Consider the following 17442-nt stretch of genomic DNA (forward strand, 5'->3'; position numbering starts at 1 on the left):
AGGTGACTAGGCCACGTGACTATTTCTGATGGACGCGCGGAACGTCTTGTCTGTGTGAATGCTCTCCGGGACTGGGCCTAGCCAGCGTCGCGTCTCCCCACGGCGTTAGCTTGGTCCTACGTGATATATTTACCGCCTAACTAATAACTCCTTGGGACACCCGTAACATTATTCAGACTGCTAAGCGATCTATAATAATTTCAAATTCAATAATAGTCCCTAAACTTCATGAATCGCATCATTATTAATTCGGTAAATCACATTTAATATCATATAGGCCTAGTTCCGCAATCTCTCGCTACGAGCAGGCAGCGCTCCCTCCCCTCAGATGACCTTGAACGCTCAGTATCACTCATGGCGGGGCATTTGAAATTACTCTGAAATTTCTGAATATTACAATCGACCCCCCTAAAAAAAGACAGCACTGTCCTCATGTGCTGAGAAAACATGCATACGACCCCCCTAAAATTTTGTTCTAAGGACTGCACCTCACCCCTTTTGCTAAATGCAGCATTCCCGTCTTCTCTTCTCTCCTTTTCTCTCCCGCTAACACTCGACCCCCCTAAAAAAAGACAGCACTGCCCTCATGTGCTGAGAGAACAACTTAAAACCCACCTTCAACTCTGTACTATTCCACTCGCAGCTAGCAACTCCATTTCTTCCTAGCCCAACTCAATCCAACCAGAACATCACGCTCCCCTTTTGCCTGGCCCTTAACTAGAGAACCAATGTCAAAATTAATACCAGCCCAAAACAAACATGCTCTCCTTTGGCCTGGCCCTTGAACAAAGAGGAACCAGTGTCAAAAAAAAATACACAGTCCAAAACAAGCATGCTCTCCTTTTGCCTGGCCCTTGAACTAAGAGGAACCAGTGTCAAAAAAAATACTCAGTCCATCTCCAACATGCTCTCCTTTTGCCTGGCCCTTGAGCTAAGAGGAACCAGTGTCAAAAAAAAATACACAGTTCAAAACAAGCATGCTCTCCTTTTGCCTGGCCCTTGAACTAAGAGGAACCAGTGTCAAAAAAAATACTCAGTCCATCTCCAACATGCTCTCCTTTTGCCTGGCCCTTGAGCTAAGAGGAACCAGTGTCAAAACAATACTCAGTCCACGTCTCCGAACCTCATGCCGGCAGACCAACCCTCTGACAATGTACCAGTCCATCTTAGTGAGGCCCTGGACATTACAACCGTACTCTCAATCCCGCTCATGACAGCAACTCAATCCCGCTCATGACAGCAACCACTACTCAACGCACATCTCTGACCTAACCATCTCTCCAATCCCCTCTGCCCTACTCACAACTCCTCCAACTCACCCCCTACAACCTGCCTTTTCTCATTACCATGCACCCTAAACTGTAATCGGTCGGCTTCGTCTTGTCTCTCAGCTGGAGGGCTCGATCAACCTCTCTGAACTACTTACGTACCCCTATATTTCCCACTTGGACCTCACACTTCCTTGACTGCTGGACGTGTGCCTGACATTCACCCCTTGTTTCCTCCCTGAACCGTTGAATGTGTGCCTGAGACTCCCACTTGAACCTGTTTACCTGTGCTTGATAATCCCTCTTTAGGTCTCCGAACTCCTCTCTCAGCTGTACCAAGGTCCCGCGGCCGTCTCTCTTCCTCCTCATACACATCTCTATTGTCAAGCCTAACCAACTCAGTCCGGGCACAAGGATGAGCATCAGTGCGAGTTCAATCCCTACCATTGCTAACCAACACATGATGGCGTTCATTATCCCAACCACAGTACTATCAGTCACGACATTAAAAACTACGCTCTGCTACCATTTGTAACCGGTCGGAATTTGCTGGACTTTAATTTCTCACTTGACTTGGGGTTTATTAAAATTTAATAGATGGTAAAGGCAGTGGAAGCGCCCCTTTGAGAAAAATCCCGAACCAGCACAAGAACTCTTAAATCTACTACACATAATGAACTGTCCGTGACCCGTGGAAGGATAGCGTCTGTGACTGGGATGAATGAGACACACTGTAAAATTTAGACACTTATATTCCCTCCAACACTACAAACACAATCAAATAATGGTACACCAATATGCGCACCTCTTAACTTAAACTTAAAACACTACTCTGGGGAATAAAAGTTATAAATGACATAGAAATTATTAGAAACACAGGCAACAATAAATTTGAAGTAGTAAGAAATGTTGCTTGCACACATGAAACAGGCCTCTTAAGGGCTTTCACAAAATAATATCAGTCACTTAGGAAATGGTATTAAAAAATAAGAAATTAACTACTCTACAATGAATAGGCCTTAAGGGTCTTCAACAAAATAATATCAGTCACTGAGGAATGGTAATAAAAGATAAGAAATTAAATACTCTACAATGAATAGGCCTTAAGGGCTTTCAGCAAAATAATATCACTCAACAAAATTATAGCACCCCAACAGGTGTACACTTCCTAACCTAACCTAACCACTGCTCTGGGGAACAAGGTTATACCTGAGATCAGAATTATGAAGAATTAGAGGCATTAAAAGAATCAAATCACAGTATCACTCTGGTTCCACTTAATGGCACAAACATTCAAAAAAACACTACTATCAAAATTATTTAAGAAATATTAAACTACACACGTCAAGATAATATCAGTCTGAGGAATGGTGTTAACTACACCCGTGATAAGGAAGATAAAATGTTCCTCTAGGTATCTCCTAGAGTCCTAGACTCACGGTCTCAGTGTGTGACCATTAATATACTCAGATAGCCTCAGTGTACTCCCAGTGCGTCCATGGGCAGGAAGAGAGTGAGCCAATCAGACCTTGTGCAGTTGAGAGAAACTTTAGCTTCCCGTTAGCAAGAGGGTTTCACTAGCTGCTCGGGACATGTGGGGTTGTGCACCGGAGTGGTAAGAACTGATCACCCACTGCCGATGCTGGTCCCGTGTCGTTTTAGTTGTCGGGAGCACTCGTTCACTCAAGAGATCCTTTGCTACCCCGCTAAACAGTGACAGGCCTACACTGATCGGTCCAATGGCGACAATCGCCACCCTCAATCATCAACGGCAGTCTCAAACGGCAGTCAATCTCTCGCAGTCAACTCCGGTCAACTCCAATCAAGTGGGTTCTGACGGAAACCCTGAAATGAACTCACTGTTAGCTCTAGTTTACTTTATCACTGCCCTATCTAACCCTGTCTGAGATCGAATGAGACTTACTTGTTATACTGCAATAGCGCAGCACAGGTGACTAGGCCACGTGACTATTTCTGATGGACGCGCGGAACGTCTTGTCTGTGTGAATGCTCTCCGGGACTGCCCTAGCCAGCGTCTCGTCTCCCCCAGGCGCTAGCTTGGGCCTACGTGATATATTTACCGCCTAACTAATAACTCCTTGGGACACCCGTAACATTATTCAGACTGCTAAACGATCTATAATAATTTCAAATTCAATAATAGTCCCTTAACTTCATGAATCGCATCATTATTAATTCGGTAAATCACATTCAATATCATATAGGCCTAGTTCCGCAGTCTCTCGCTACGAGCAGGCAGCGCTCCCTCCCCTCAGATGACCTTGAACGCTCAGTATCACTCATGGCGGGGCATTTGAAATTACTCTGAAATTTCTGAATATTACATATATATATATATATATATATATATATATATATATATATATATATATATATATATATATATATATATATATATATATATATGTGTATATATATATACAGTGACCCCTCGTTTAACGAACACCTCGGTTAACGTAATTTCGATTAACGAACTGCCTTCCATAAGGATCTTCAATTCGGTTAACGAATAAAAATTCGGTTAACGAAGTTCTTACGATCCGATCTCAACATGTTTTCGCTTGCACTGACCGGGCAACCAGCTTTAGTGTCAGTCCGCCGATACATTAATCGGTTCTAGGGCTTAAATTCCTTACTATTTTAGTAAATATCAAGAAGTTTATACTATTCAATAATTTTAAAAGTTTAATATTCAATTTTTTAGTCATTGTAACAATTATTGAACATAATTGAAGGTAAAGTGACTAGTTTAATGCGCGGCATCCAGTCTCGTAACACAGCAAACAGGCGTTAGTCTCTCTCTGTTTTCACTGGAGGTAACATCTTGCTTGAGACTCTCTTCAACTAAATGCTTTTTTTCTGTGTTTCCAAGCAAATTATTGGTCATTTTGAAATATATTTTATATATTGACAATATATAATGCAGTGCAGTGTTGATTTAAAGAAAATAATCTTGAATTACACCAGAGAGCTAAAATTTTATGGGTGAAATGGCGCCATGGGGTGACTTCTCTTCCACCCCAATGCCTTCTCTTCTTCCTTCTCCTCCATCCCCATTCTAAATCCCATCATCATCATCATCATCCAGGAGCCTTCTACATACACATCTCAAAGTAAGTGAACTTTTCTACCATTTTTGTTGAATTAAGGAAATTTTCGGTGAGCTGGAACCAATTACCCAAAAACCCATTGAAACAATGGTTTCGGTTAACGAACTTTTCGGTTAACGAACGACCTTCTGGAACGGATTGAGTTCGTTAACGGAGGGGTCACTGTATATATATATATATATATATATATATATATATATATATATATATATATATATATATATATATATATATATATATATATATAACCTAACCGAACCTTAACCGAGCAATTTTTTTTATATATAACTCAAACCACCCTAACTTAACCTAACTTTGACATAAAACCTAGCATAACCTAACACCTGCTGTCAGCGAACTACTGTTGCCAAGACGGGGGAAAGTAGCGAGTCATGGTATTGAGGAAATGGTAAAGGATTGTGCTGTGCAGTGATGAATCCTCTGAGAATGCTAAGCATACTCAGAGCCTCTTGTTTGTTTATTCATCTTAAATAATAAATTTACATTGATACTCTAAAATGCAGCCTAGCGCTTAGTAACAGCACTGTGTAAGGGAGAGAGGCCGGGGCTAGCTCCTCTCCCAAGCGCATTGGTAGGTGCTGTTTCACCTCGATGAAAGCCTGCGCGCGCAGCTCGCTGACGTCACAACGGTCACAGTCATACCACGGTGAAATGGCAGATATGATGCGGCCTGGCGTGGAGCATCAGTGTCGCTCCACCCACGAGTCCGTGTGGGTCGTGCGTGTTGTTTACATTCTTCCGCTCGTGTGTGTTGCGGTGCTTCTGCTACCCGAGTGTTATAGACTTATAGTGTTATAAATATTCTACTTGCGATGGAAACTGTGGTAGAAGAGGACACCTGTTTAGTTAAGGAACTGCTGGAAAAGCCATTTTCGAGAAGAAACATTTCAGAGAAAATTGAAATTGTAGGAAAACGTAGACCGTGTCCACGAATTCAAGGACTTACAAAGAAGCATACAGAAAAAAACAAAGAATATGTTAGGCATCTTAATATCACGCAGTACAAAAGCACGCATTGGTTGACTGGCTCAAATAAGTTAAACAAACTCTTCTGCTGGCCGTGTTTGCTCTTTTCAACTGATCACAATGTATGGTCGAAAACTGGTTTTGATAATTTGAATACTTTGTCATTGGCTATTTCCAGGCATGATAAATCTTTTAATCACATAAACTGTTTTCTGCAACTTAATAGTTTCGGAAGAACGAGAATTGATCATCAGCTTGATGAACAACAATGCGTCAGTGACCTAATGCACAATGATAAAGTTAAGAAAAATCGGGAAATCCTGGAAAGACTCAATTAATGCTGTATGCTTTCTAGCAAAACAAGAACTTCCTCTTCAAGGCCATAACGAATCAGCTACGTCTATAAATAAAGGGAATTACTTAGAGCTACTGGTACTGATTAGCCATTACAATCCGATGTTAGAAATTCATTTGAAGGAATCAACTATTTTCCGAGGTACATCTTCCGCCATTCAAAATGATTTGATTGCTGTAATCAGCTACTTAATCACGAAGCAAATAAAAGAAGATGTTGAGAAACTGATTTTGTGTCACTGATTTTGGATGAGACGTCTGATATAATCAATAAGTCACGGCTCTTCTGTTTTTCGTTTTGTTGACCAAAACTGTCAAGTTCAAGAAAGATTTCTTCATTTTACAGACGTCAGCGTTGATCATTCCTCAGCAGGCTTACTGGAGCATGTTAAACACCTGCTGAGCGACTTTAACTGTGGGGGAAAACTTGTTGCTCAGACATACGACGGCGCTGCTGTTATGGCTGGTCAACAAAACGGTTTAAATAAGAAGGTACAGGAACTGCACCCGTGTGCTATATTTGTGCACTGTTACAGCCATTTGCTAAATCTGACGTTTCAGCAATCAGCCAAAAACATCACAAAATGTAGAAAAAATTTTCAGACACTTTCATGTTTAGCAGCATTTTTCTCAAAGTCTTCAAAGAGAACATTTGCCCTTCAAGCTTTTCTTGAGAAACAACTACCGAGAGTAGCGCCTACAAGATGGAATTTTTCTTCAAGACTGGTCAACACCATGAAAGAATATTATGACCAATTGACCTCATTTTTCCGTCACATACTTGATCAATCTGCAGAGTGGGACGATGACTGTGTCTTAAACAGGGTTGTTATGATTTAAATCAAATGATTTAAAAATCGATTTAAATCAGAGTAAAAAAATCATGATTTAAATCAAAATGATTTTTACTAATAACAGTTTTCTCTTTTTATTCTACATGATTGAAAAGTATACGCAATGCAGCAGGCTAATAACATTATTTGGATTTACATAATTATGTACAAGTTGACAATCCCTTATCCGAAATCCTTGGGGCCAGAGGCATTTCGGATTTCGGAATTTTTCGGTTTTCAGAATGGTTAATTTTTTTTTATTATTATTATTAGTCCACCCGGGCACAAGCCACTGATCCAAATTAGGGGCCTGGGGGCGAAAATATAATAATAATTATAATAATAATAATTCATAGGTCTAGGTCGTGTTTCTCACTTTTTATCTTTTTTCATTCTTGTATTTCTTTATTATTATTTTATTAATACAGTAGAAGTCCAAAAATCCGGACTGCTTGGGGATTGGGTCGGTCCAGATTTTCGGATTTTCCGGATTCTCAGGCAGTACTTTTAAAATTACAATTTAAGGAGGAATAAAGAAGAGATGAACAGGTACATTTTGATAGTTTATTCATTAGCAAATATAGCATGCTTCATTTATCAAAACGAGCAGTTTTAATGAAAAAGCTGTGAATTCTAGAATTTTATTCTCTGCCTTTTTGATATCATAGATTGTAGACTTTCCAATGTTGTATTTTCCATTAGAACAGTATTGCTCACACCACGTACTAGTTTCTTAATTATTTCAAGTTTGTCACTCAATTTCAACGTGTTCTTCTTTCACTTCACATAACGAAGTTTATCTACTTTAGGAGCCATTATTATGGGCTTGTACAGTAATCTGTAAATGGAAAGAGTAGGACTCAAAATATTGTTCTATTCATACTGTGCTTGATATAATGCATTCACGGAAATGTAATATTTTTGCTAAAATGACGTACGTATTACAGTGGAAAGTGGGATCAAATCGTGACGAAAACAATGACTTTCGCTTGCTTTCGTTCAAAAGATGTTACCGTAATCACTTTTCAAATGGTTTAGTTAAAAAACTGTTGTACTGTATTACAATAATATTCTATCCTAATTGACTTGAATAAATACTACGATACCATATTTCTGAATATTTTCATTAAAATCCATCAAAATCATTTTCTTTGTCATCGTCTGCAGCACCAAACAGCTTCTCCCACTCCTCTCCTTGAACAGGGCTAGAGGGTACGTGTTTTTCGAATCGTTTTCAGTTAAAAAACTATCACATCACACGTATATTTTACCTAAACTGCGCCTGAATGAATATATTCTCGGAAATAAATAGTAGTTTTCCTGAAACGTGATGTATTTCAATGTAAAATAGGATAAAATACATGTCGAAAACAAAAGACTTTACCTAAGCTTCCGATGTTCTTGAGATGTTACTCGTTTTTTTAATAGTTTTCGGTTAAAATTCTGTTATATTACAATGATACCCTATTCATACTGTGCTTGATATAATACATTCACGGAAATGTAATATTTTTGCTGAAATTACGTACGTATTACAGTGGAAAGTGGGATAAAATCGTGACGAAAACAATGACTTTCGCTTTCTTTCGTTCAAAAGATGTTACCGTAATCGCTTTTCGAATGGTTTAGTTAAAAAACTGTTGTATTACAATAATATTCCCTCCTAATTGACTTGAATAAATACTTAATGGAAATATACAATATTTTTGTTGAAACTACCCGCGTTTCAGTGTAAAGTGTTGTAATAATAAATGGTAAACAATTTGCCTTCGGCACTCGTGTTTCAGTTTATAGGACGTAGAGCGTTTTTACTGAAGGTTTTGTTGTTCGCTTACCCTCAAAAACGTGGGTCGAACTATAAACGAGGAATATCATAAATTAACGATTTCTTGGTCAAAAAATCAGGGTCGACAGATAAACGAGGGGGGGTTATAGATGAGTATATACGGTATGTTGTCACAGTTTGATTGCTCGTTTTAAAGTGGAGACCACGTGGTCGCTTGTTGTCGCTGTGCAGCTGTGGCGCTCACGCATGCGCACATACACACAAAAGCCCGCTAAAAAAAAATAAAAATAAAATAAAAATAATTAGTTTTCCAAAAGTCCGGATTCTCGGGTGGTCCGGATTTTTGGCATCCGGATTTTTGGACTTTTACTGTACAGCAAAAGTCCAAAAATCCGGATGCCAGAAATCCGGACCACCCGAGAATCCGGACTTTTCGAAAACTCAAACTTAACTTTTTTTTTTTGCTGGCTTTTGTGTGTATGTGTGCATGCATGAGCACCACAGCTGCACAGCGACAACAAGCGACCACAGGGTCGCCACTTTAAAACGAGCAATCAAACTGTGACAACGTATGTAATTTTGAGTCCTACTCTTTCCATTTACAGAGTACTATACAAGCCCATAATAATGGCTCCTAAAGTAGATAAACTTCGTTGTGTGAAGAGAAAGAAGAACACGTTGAAATTGGAAAGTCTACAATTTATGATATAAAAAAGGCAGAGAATAAAATTTTAGAATTCACAGCTTTATCTTTAAAACTGCTCGTTTTGATAAATGAAGCATGCTATATTTGCAAATGAATAAACTATCAAAATGTACCTGTTCATCTCTTCTTTATTCCTCCTTAAATTTGAATTTTATAAGTACTGCCTGAGAACCCGGAAAATCCGAAAATCCGGACCGACCCAATCCCCAAGCAGTCCAGATTTTTTGACTTCTACTGTACAGTATTATTGTTATTATTATTATTATAAATTTTATTATTATTTATTATTATTATTATTGTTATCATTATTATTTTATTTTGGTGTATTTTTTAATTAAAATTTTTATTTACTATGAATAATTATTATTATTATAATTATTATTATGCCTGGGTGGGCTAATCCCTGTTAAAAATAAATAAATAAAAAATGCTCCACAAAAAACTTTCGGTTTTCGAAATTTCGGATAAAGGGTTGTCAACCTGTACTGTACTATAGTCTGTTTTTGTGATAAAAACTACTAAGTCTGAAAATGTCACTTTGGATCAGCAAGTTGCTAATTATATATATACAACAAATTCCCCCTTCCGAACAGTGGAGCACGAAGAGTTTATCAAGATGATTAAAATGCCAAGACCACGATATGTTCCACCTAATAGACATCAAATTGGAGGGTCTCTTTTGGATCAAGCCTACGATTCAGTGATTAAGAATTATTCAGAAGAATTTAGTGGGAAAACAGTTTGCATGGCCATGGATGGATGGAGTAATGTCCATAATGAGCCTATAGTATGTATAACTTTAACAGCGGACAACCTTATTTATCTTGTTGACTCTATAGACACAGAATCAAGACACACAGCTGAATATCTGTTGAAATTAGCTGAATGTGCTACAAAAAAGTGTGAAGACAAATTTGGATGCACAGTAGGAAGCTGTGCAACAGATAATGCTGCTAATATGGCAAAAATGAGAAGTGAATTCGGACAAGATAAATCCATTATAACATATGGGTGCTCTGCACACCTGTTAAATTTGCTTTCACAAGACCTGCAAACCAAGAACATTAAGGAGCACATTACTGAAATCATTAAGTACTTCAGAAATCATCACATCCCAGGATCTTTGTATAGAAGAGCAGGAGGAACAATGCTAGTAATGCCATCACACACACGATGGAACACAGTGACAGATTCTATTGAATCTTATTTAAAGAACTGGGAGACCCTTGTCAAAGTGTGCAAAGAAAATAGTGAAGACATTGAAAGGAAAGTTAATGATAAGGCATTAAAAAGAACTGCAGAAGACTATTTAGAGAGACTTAAGCCTATTGCTGTGGCATTGGACTGTGTCCGGAGAGAACATACCCTATTAAGTGATGCCGTAGAAATCTGGGTAAAACTGAAAACTGATATTAAGGAGTATTTAACAGATAAGAAGGATATGGATAATTTTGAAAAAAGAATCAAAGTAGCATTGACACCTGCCCATTTTCTAGCTAATGTGATAGATCCATGGTATCAGGGCAGACATCTGACTCCTGAGCAGCGAGACATTGCAGAACAGTATGTGTGCGAGTCTCTTCCACATTTCCTTTCAACATTAATGTCCTTCCATGGAAGAAGTGCACCATTTAAAGAGGTCTATTTTGGTAAAGATGTTGTAAAATCTCTCTCACCCCTTGCTTGGTGGCAGTATTTTGCCAATGATATGACAGAAAATGTAATGGATGTTCCTAGGCAATTATTTACAGCTGTTGCATCATCAGCAGGGGTCGAGAGAATTTTTTCCACATATGGATTTGTACACTCAAAGGTAAGAAATTGCCTAGGACAGGAAAAGGCATCTAAGCTTGTCACAGTACATAAGCATTTCAATGTTCAACTAAGCTAATATAAATGTTTTGAACTATTTTTGTTGTTTACAGAATGAGAATATTGTGTTGACTTGAAATTATTACCGGTAATTCTTAATACACTATAATCCTACAAATGTAAGAAAATAAACTTGATTCCGGTATTATTTGTTTTATAAAATGAGAATATTATTATGTTGACTTGAAGAAGTTAAGTTATTAATATTTGAAACACTGTAATCCTATAAGAGCATTTATGTTAAATTTCATTATTACGTTTGGATTTGTGCACTCAAATGTAAGATATGTTACCAGTTTTCTTTTATTTTACAAAAAGAATATTATTGTGTTAAATTCCATTGGTACATCTACTGCATAAATATCTTAATGCCAATTTTCTGTTTATTATCCTCAATAAGCTTTGGTTGAAAAATACTATTTTAATGCAATTGGTAAAAAAATAAAAAAAATCTGATTTAAATCAAATAAATCGATTTTTTTATTTTTTTTTTAATTCATGATTTTTTCCAACCCTGGTTTTAAAGGGCCATGGATTTTTGTCTTTCCTCCAGAAATTCCAGACTCGCTTCCTGTTGAATGTTTTTTCCTCAGTGTTTTCTTTCACGGATGTTCTTTTCGACATTCTTCAAACAAAGGGAATGGACATTGCCTACTGCTCCAAAAAGGTTGAAGAGCTGATTGGAAAAATTAAGAAAATTCGTGAAGACGACTTCGACAGGATTTTTCTTTTCAGGAAAGTGTTTCAGGAAGAAATAATGAAAACCCCAATAAAAGACCCAGAAGAAGTGAACAGTTAGAAGCAGCAGGCTGCAGAGATCTGTTCCATGAAATCTTGGATAGTAGGTAGTAGGCAGCTATCAAACAGGGAGGTACTACCGCCTGGGAAGATATTGGAGGCATACCCGGTAATGTGTTGTCTAATGGTAGACCCTGCTGCCACATGGCATCACGAATATTGTGACCAAGTCCCAGGTTGCTGATCTGTCTTTCTGCCTCATTTACACACAATTGCAGGGTCTCAATTGTTTCTCTTACTGTTGACATGACAACATACTGTACATATAGCATTTCTCACTATTGATTATTATTATTTTTTCTTTATTATCATTATTACAGTGTTGTTATTGTTATTATTATTTTATTTTACGTTTTATTATAAATTTTATTTACTATGAATTACTATTATTATATTTTTGCCCCCCCAGGCCCCGATGTGGGTCAGTGACCTGTGCCCAGGTGGGCTAATCCCCTTTAAAAAAAAAAAAAAAAAAGGATAACATTTTAGTTCAACTAAGAGATAAGTTTCAGACAGTCACACAGCTTGAATTCTTTCTTCTCTTTGCTTAACAGCAACTTTTTTAAAAAACATTGTAAGCAGTTTCCTGACACTGCAGTGAAAAGTTTGGAGAAGCAGTATGGATCTTTCTTTGATACTGTAAGGCTGAAGAATGAGTTAAGTGTTCTTTACGTTTCCCCAGAGTTCAAAGGCAAGCCTGTTTTATATTTGATGAAAATCATGCATGAAACTAAGCTCTATCTGGGAATGCCAGAAGTGTATAAACTTGCAAAGCTGATTGTCACTATAACTGCTATAAGTGCAACTGCAGAAAGGACATTTTCTGCTTTAAAAAGGATCAAGACCTATTGCAGAAGCACACGAGGACAGGAAAGACTGTCATCCTTAGCGTTGATGTCAATTGAAAAACTCTGCTTGGGCACTTGAAAATGAAGCATACATTTTATGATGAAGTGACTGAAAAATTTATTGAAAAAAATAGGAGGAAGGAGTTCGTTTATAAGTGAAAGCCTGAAAGGGAAAGAAAGGGGGAGAAGAAACCAAGGAGAAGGAGAAAGGTAAGACTTTTGTACACTTTTATAAACTAAAATACAATTAAATTGTTTTTGATTTATTTCACTTTTTCAAATACTTTTCCTTTCCTTTTTTAAGCTATTTTAAATTTAAAAGAGAGAATAGGTAGCAGGCTAAGTTAATAATACAATGGCATGCAGAGGCCTCCTTGAAAGCTTTTATTATCATATTATCTCAAAATAGTATTTAATGTTAACCACCTAGGTACAGCACCACCCCCCCCCCACTCCCCGCTCTTAAAAACAGAGAGCAGGCTCAAGATCTTAGGTCAGGATTCACCACTGGTGCTGTGGTCTTAGTGAATGGCAGAACAGGTAGCGAGCGAAGTAGTGCTTGTAGTGGTAATCCCTGTTGCCAGCCCTCAGAACCCAGGACTATACTGTATATCCTTTCACAGCCATTCTACTGTTTTGGTGTGTTCTACAGTAACAGGGTCAACAATGTTTTGGCTGTGGTTAATGGTCTCGTGGTTATAATCTAAGGGCCCCAAGTTGGATTAGGCTTTCCAGCAATCATGTAGATCGTGGTGCCTGGCTGGATAAATTTCTGGCACGGAGGAACTCGGGTGTCGGCGTCTCATTTTTTTTCAAAACGGCACAATGAACGTGCGGCCCAATTCACGCTTGATGCCGCCACACCCAGACGCCCTTCACTAAGTGGCCGTGTTGGAATTTACTCTGCCAAATTTACTTTAATCAATCTCTTAATACTTTATTTGGCCACCAATAGGTTCCTGAGTTTCCATCCAGTGTATAAAGAACTTACTGCAGAATTGTTTCCAGTCAACAACAGACTTAGCAGACAAAGCCAGTTCAATTTCACAGTATTGCTGTGAAAAGAACTTTCTTAGAAAAACTTTCATAAATAAGAGCACTGTACAACACTGGGTTTAATCTTGGCATTTTCAAGCCAAGTTCTTTAATAAACACAAGAACTGTAGCCACAACGCTCCAGCTACTTGTTTTTCTTTAATGTTTCTTGTTGCACTGGAACAAATTCCTCCTTTGTTGTACAACAGGGATTCCTGCAGTCTGGGCAGTCTCTGTTTAAATGAAGGGTGCCGTGGTCTTTGAAAAACCGAAGGGTCCGGTCATCTTTCTCCCCGAATTCACAAACCACATATGACCGGCGACAACCTTCACATGCCACGCCGAAAATGAAACCGGCAGCTATGGCGTGCGGGAAAGCGGCAAGATGCTCCACGATGTGTTTTTAAATTGGTCAATATGATTGGCTGTTTATATATGGGGATGAGAAGTCACCACTGAGAAGACATAGTAGTGAGTGGCTTAGGTGCCTAAATATCTACCATTTGCACAAGAAATTATTATCATATCAGTAATCAATGATGAATATTTTGTAAGAAAGTAAACATAAAAATTAATGCATCAGTGGGTCAGTTGTCAATATCAACCCCTAACTTCCTAACCTCGCATTGTCATTTTGATTTTCTTACTTACTATTATCAAAACGTCTCCAGAAAAAATTAACGTATTCAATCCCGTATAAACTGTAATAAACACGCTCGATGAGATCGCTGCTTATTTCATGACGCGTAAACAGAGACCGTGGGCGCTCCCGTATAGCCGACGATGTGAACCAAAACGTGGTTACGACGGGAGATCTGACAGTACGGTATTACGGTAAATATTTTACTTCCTCGCCTACAAAGGACGCAGACACGAAATTATTGCCATATGATCAGTATTCACAGTGTTTTTCCCCCATTATTTTCCTCTTCTCCCATGCCCTGCCCACTAACAAGTAATTTATGATCAAAGGATAGGCTAAAGAGAAAAAATACTCCCGTACAATGTTGTCACATACTGTAGATTTTATTACTCAGTATTATCCAAACAACATCTGAAAATTTGGTGGTTTCATAAAGTCCTTCTGCACCTTTACCAGATTTTTTCTTTGAATAAATCACATAAATAAAATACCAACCAACCAACAAAACCAAACCTTACCAGACATAACCTAACCGTGGGGGGGGGGGGGTTCCGCCCACTCCGCCAAAAGTAAACAAGACATGGCAAAACTTGTGACTCAGCGAATGTAATAATTTTGAAAATATAATATTTCGGTTATCCTTAATTTCCGATGGAAACATCATAGAAGAAAAATGTCTTAGAATTGTCTAAAATAATACAGGTATTATTGCGTTTACACGCCGTTCATTCCTACCACTAATCTATTATCATATTCGAATAAGACGTCTAATTATAAGATAATTTTCATCTATTACATTACCGGGGGAAATGCGGTCCTACCCAAATGTAGCCGCAATGAAGTCAAATAATGGTCCTACATGAATTAATCGGACTGCCAACCACTTCTCGACTAGTATTTGGTGTCACAAAGTCACAAAAAATTGGAAAACTTAATTTAAACTGAGTTAATAGATCGCGTGCTTGTACCGAGGGAGCGAGTAATTACCCAAATGAACCCAAATGTAGTCGCAATGAAGTCAAATGATGGTCCTACAAGCATAAATCGGGCTGTGAATCACTTCTCGATTATTATTTGGTGTCATAAAGTCACAAAAAATTGGTAAACCTTATTTAGTCTGAGTTGTGTTAGGTTAGGTTAGGTACATACACTCAATCTATTAACTCAGATTAAATTAAGTTTACCAATTTTTTTTAACTTCGTGACACCAAATACTAGTCGAGAAGTGACTGGCAGTCCGATTTATTCATGTAGGACCATCATTTGACTTCATTGCGGCTACATTTGGGTAATTAGTCGGACCCGGGGAAATGTATAATAACGGAGATAGCTTATCCAAAATTTTCTCTATTTTCTTCCATTAACCTTCCGCCATTATCGTCTGCCTCTCCTCCAACACTGTGTGTCTCCTGCGTCTCCTTCATAAATCATCACGCGCATGCGTTCCCGTACACGTCACGCGACCAATCAAAAGCGTTTTTGTTTTTGAAACCAATTAAAATGATTTGGGGTTTAATTCGCGGTATATTTGGCCCAATCAAATTCGAGCTTTAATTTGGGTCTCTCATATTTCGAAATTCAAGTTCAGTAACTTCAGTTCCGACCATGGCAGTCTGCGATTGGAGTCACTTCAATTATATGGAGCTGATTGCGAGTTTTTGGGAAAAATGCGAAGAAACTGTAGCATTTTCTCGATCACTTGGTGTTCCTCAGTAAAGTGTACTAAGAGCAAGACTGAATGTAAATATCGCAAAGACCAACACATGTGACGTTGTGTAAGAATCCCAGAATCTAACGACGAACAAGAACCAGGCCAATAAGGTAAGAAATAGGTGATTCCATCATATGGTGAGTCAGTTAGGTTAGGTTAGGTTTGGTTTTTGTTTTTCTAGTGTTTTTTGGTGTATTTTGCCATGATTTTTTTCGGAAAACGTCCAACGAAAAAAACCGCTAGTTTCCCCCAGTAATGAAGGTCACATTCGGTCTAAACACACACAAATACACTAGAAAAATATATTTTTGACTTTCTAGCAGAGAACGGTGTGACAAAGCAAATTTACCACAATACGAAATGCATATTAATAACAGTGAAAGAGACCGGTGTAATACTATAAATTCACCGATAAAAATAATAATAACAAGTATAAAGTAAATCCTGTACTTACACTAATGAGCTGTTGAAGTTCTTTTTTCTCGGTGCAAGCTTTCATTGTGAAATATATTGGCCCGCCATAAATGCTCACAAATAACTCTTTAATACTGTCAGACATCTTGAATAGGGTGATCACAGAGGCCCACAAACCATTAAAGTTGTTCTGCTGGTGATCACGTTAAGGCCACAGTACTAGACCACTGTCAGTCACTGTAGACATTGTTGTTATGTTATGCTGCAGGTGATCACGTTAAGGCACAGTACTAGACCACTGTAGACGTTGTTGTTCTGTTGATCAGCTCAACGTGTCGACCGTCGGCCGTTAACAACAAACTCCGTCGCCACCAGTCCTCGGTCACGATCTGTAACAAAAATTTCAAAATAACAATATTATTACACACAGTATTCTCATCCGTTTAATTTTAGAGTAATATTTATATTAAATAATTTTACTTTTTTTCTAAATCGTTAAATGAATTGAGAGGAAAATAATTTGCATATTTTTTGGATGAAATGCAATACCAAGCGCTATCTTGTTACACAGCGGTGCGGTCTTCTTAGCTCTCTACCTGTCTCCCACACAGTTTATAAACATGCTTATTCAAATGTAATCATGTATGAATATTTTACTTCATTAACAATATCATAATCTACAGTACGAGTGCAAACTTCATTTCAGCTAGTAACAACAAGGCGCCCGGTTGGCCGAACTCTATCTACGTCTCACAAAACTGTTGGTGGATTTGTTGCATTGGCCAGAACCCCATAATTACTTGAGTATCTTGGGATTCCTGCAATAGTCATTACATGGCAGGGTTGGATCCAGGAATTAAGGCTCATGGTATCGAGGGGAAAGTTTTAAATTGGATAAAATCATGGCTCACCGATAGAACGCAGAGGGTCAGCGTAGATGGTATTAAATCTGAGTGGGGCCGTGTAACCAGTGGGGTTCCCCAGGGGTCAGAACTAGGCCCACTCTTGTTCATAATCTACATAAACGATTTAGATACTGGGATCAGCAGTGACATA

The 17442-nt window shown here is 38.2% G+C and overlaps 1 protein-coding gene across 1 annotated transcript in view; it reads right to left on the reverse strand.

Annotated features, from left to right (window-relative positions):
* LOC121875044 overlaps positions 1 to 16770 on the reverse strand; it is a 31806-nt gene extending 15036 nt beyond the window's left edge. Inside the window, exon 1 of the mRNA XM_042379393.1 lies at positions 16427 to 16770. Coding sequence (XP_042235327.1) covers positions 16427 to 16531 — 105 coding nt within the window. The 5' untranslated portion in view covers positions 16532 to 16770. The remainder of the gene's footprint in view (positions 1 to 16426) is intronic.
* Between the last annotated feature and the right edge of the window lie 672 nt (positions 16771 to 17442).

This window comes from Homarus americanus, unplaced genomic scaffold (assembly GCF_018991925.1).
Source record: "Homarus americanus isolate GMGI-L3 unplaced genomic scaffold, GMGI_Hamer_2.0 scaffold5823, whole genome shotgun sequence".
Lineage (NCBI taxonomy): Eukaryota > Metazoa > Arthropoda > Malacostraca > Decapoda > Nephropidae > Homarus > Homarus americanus.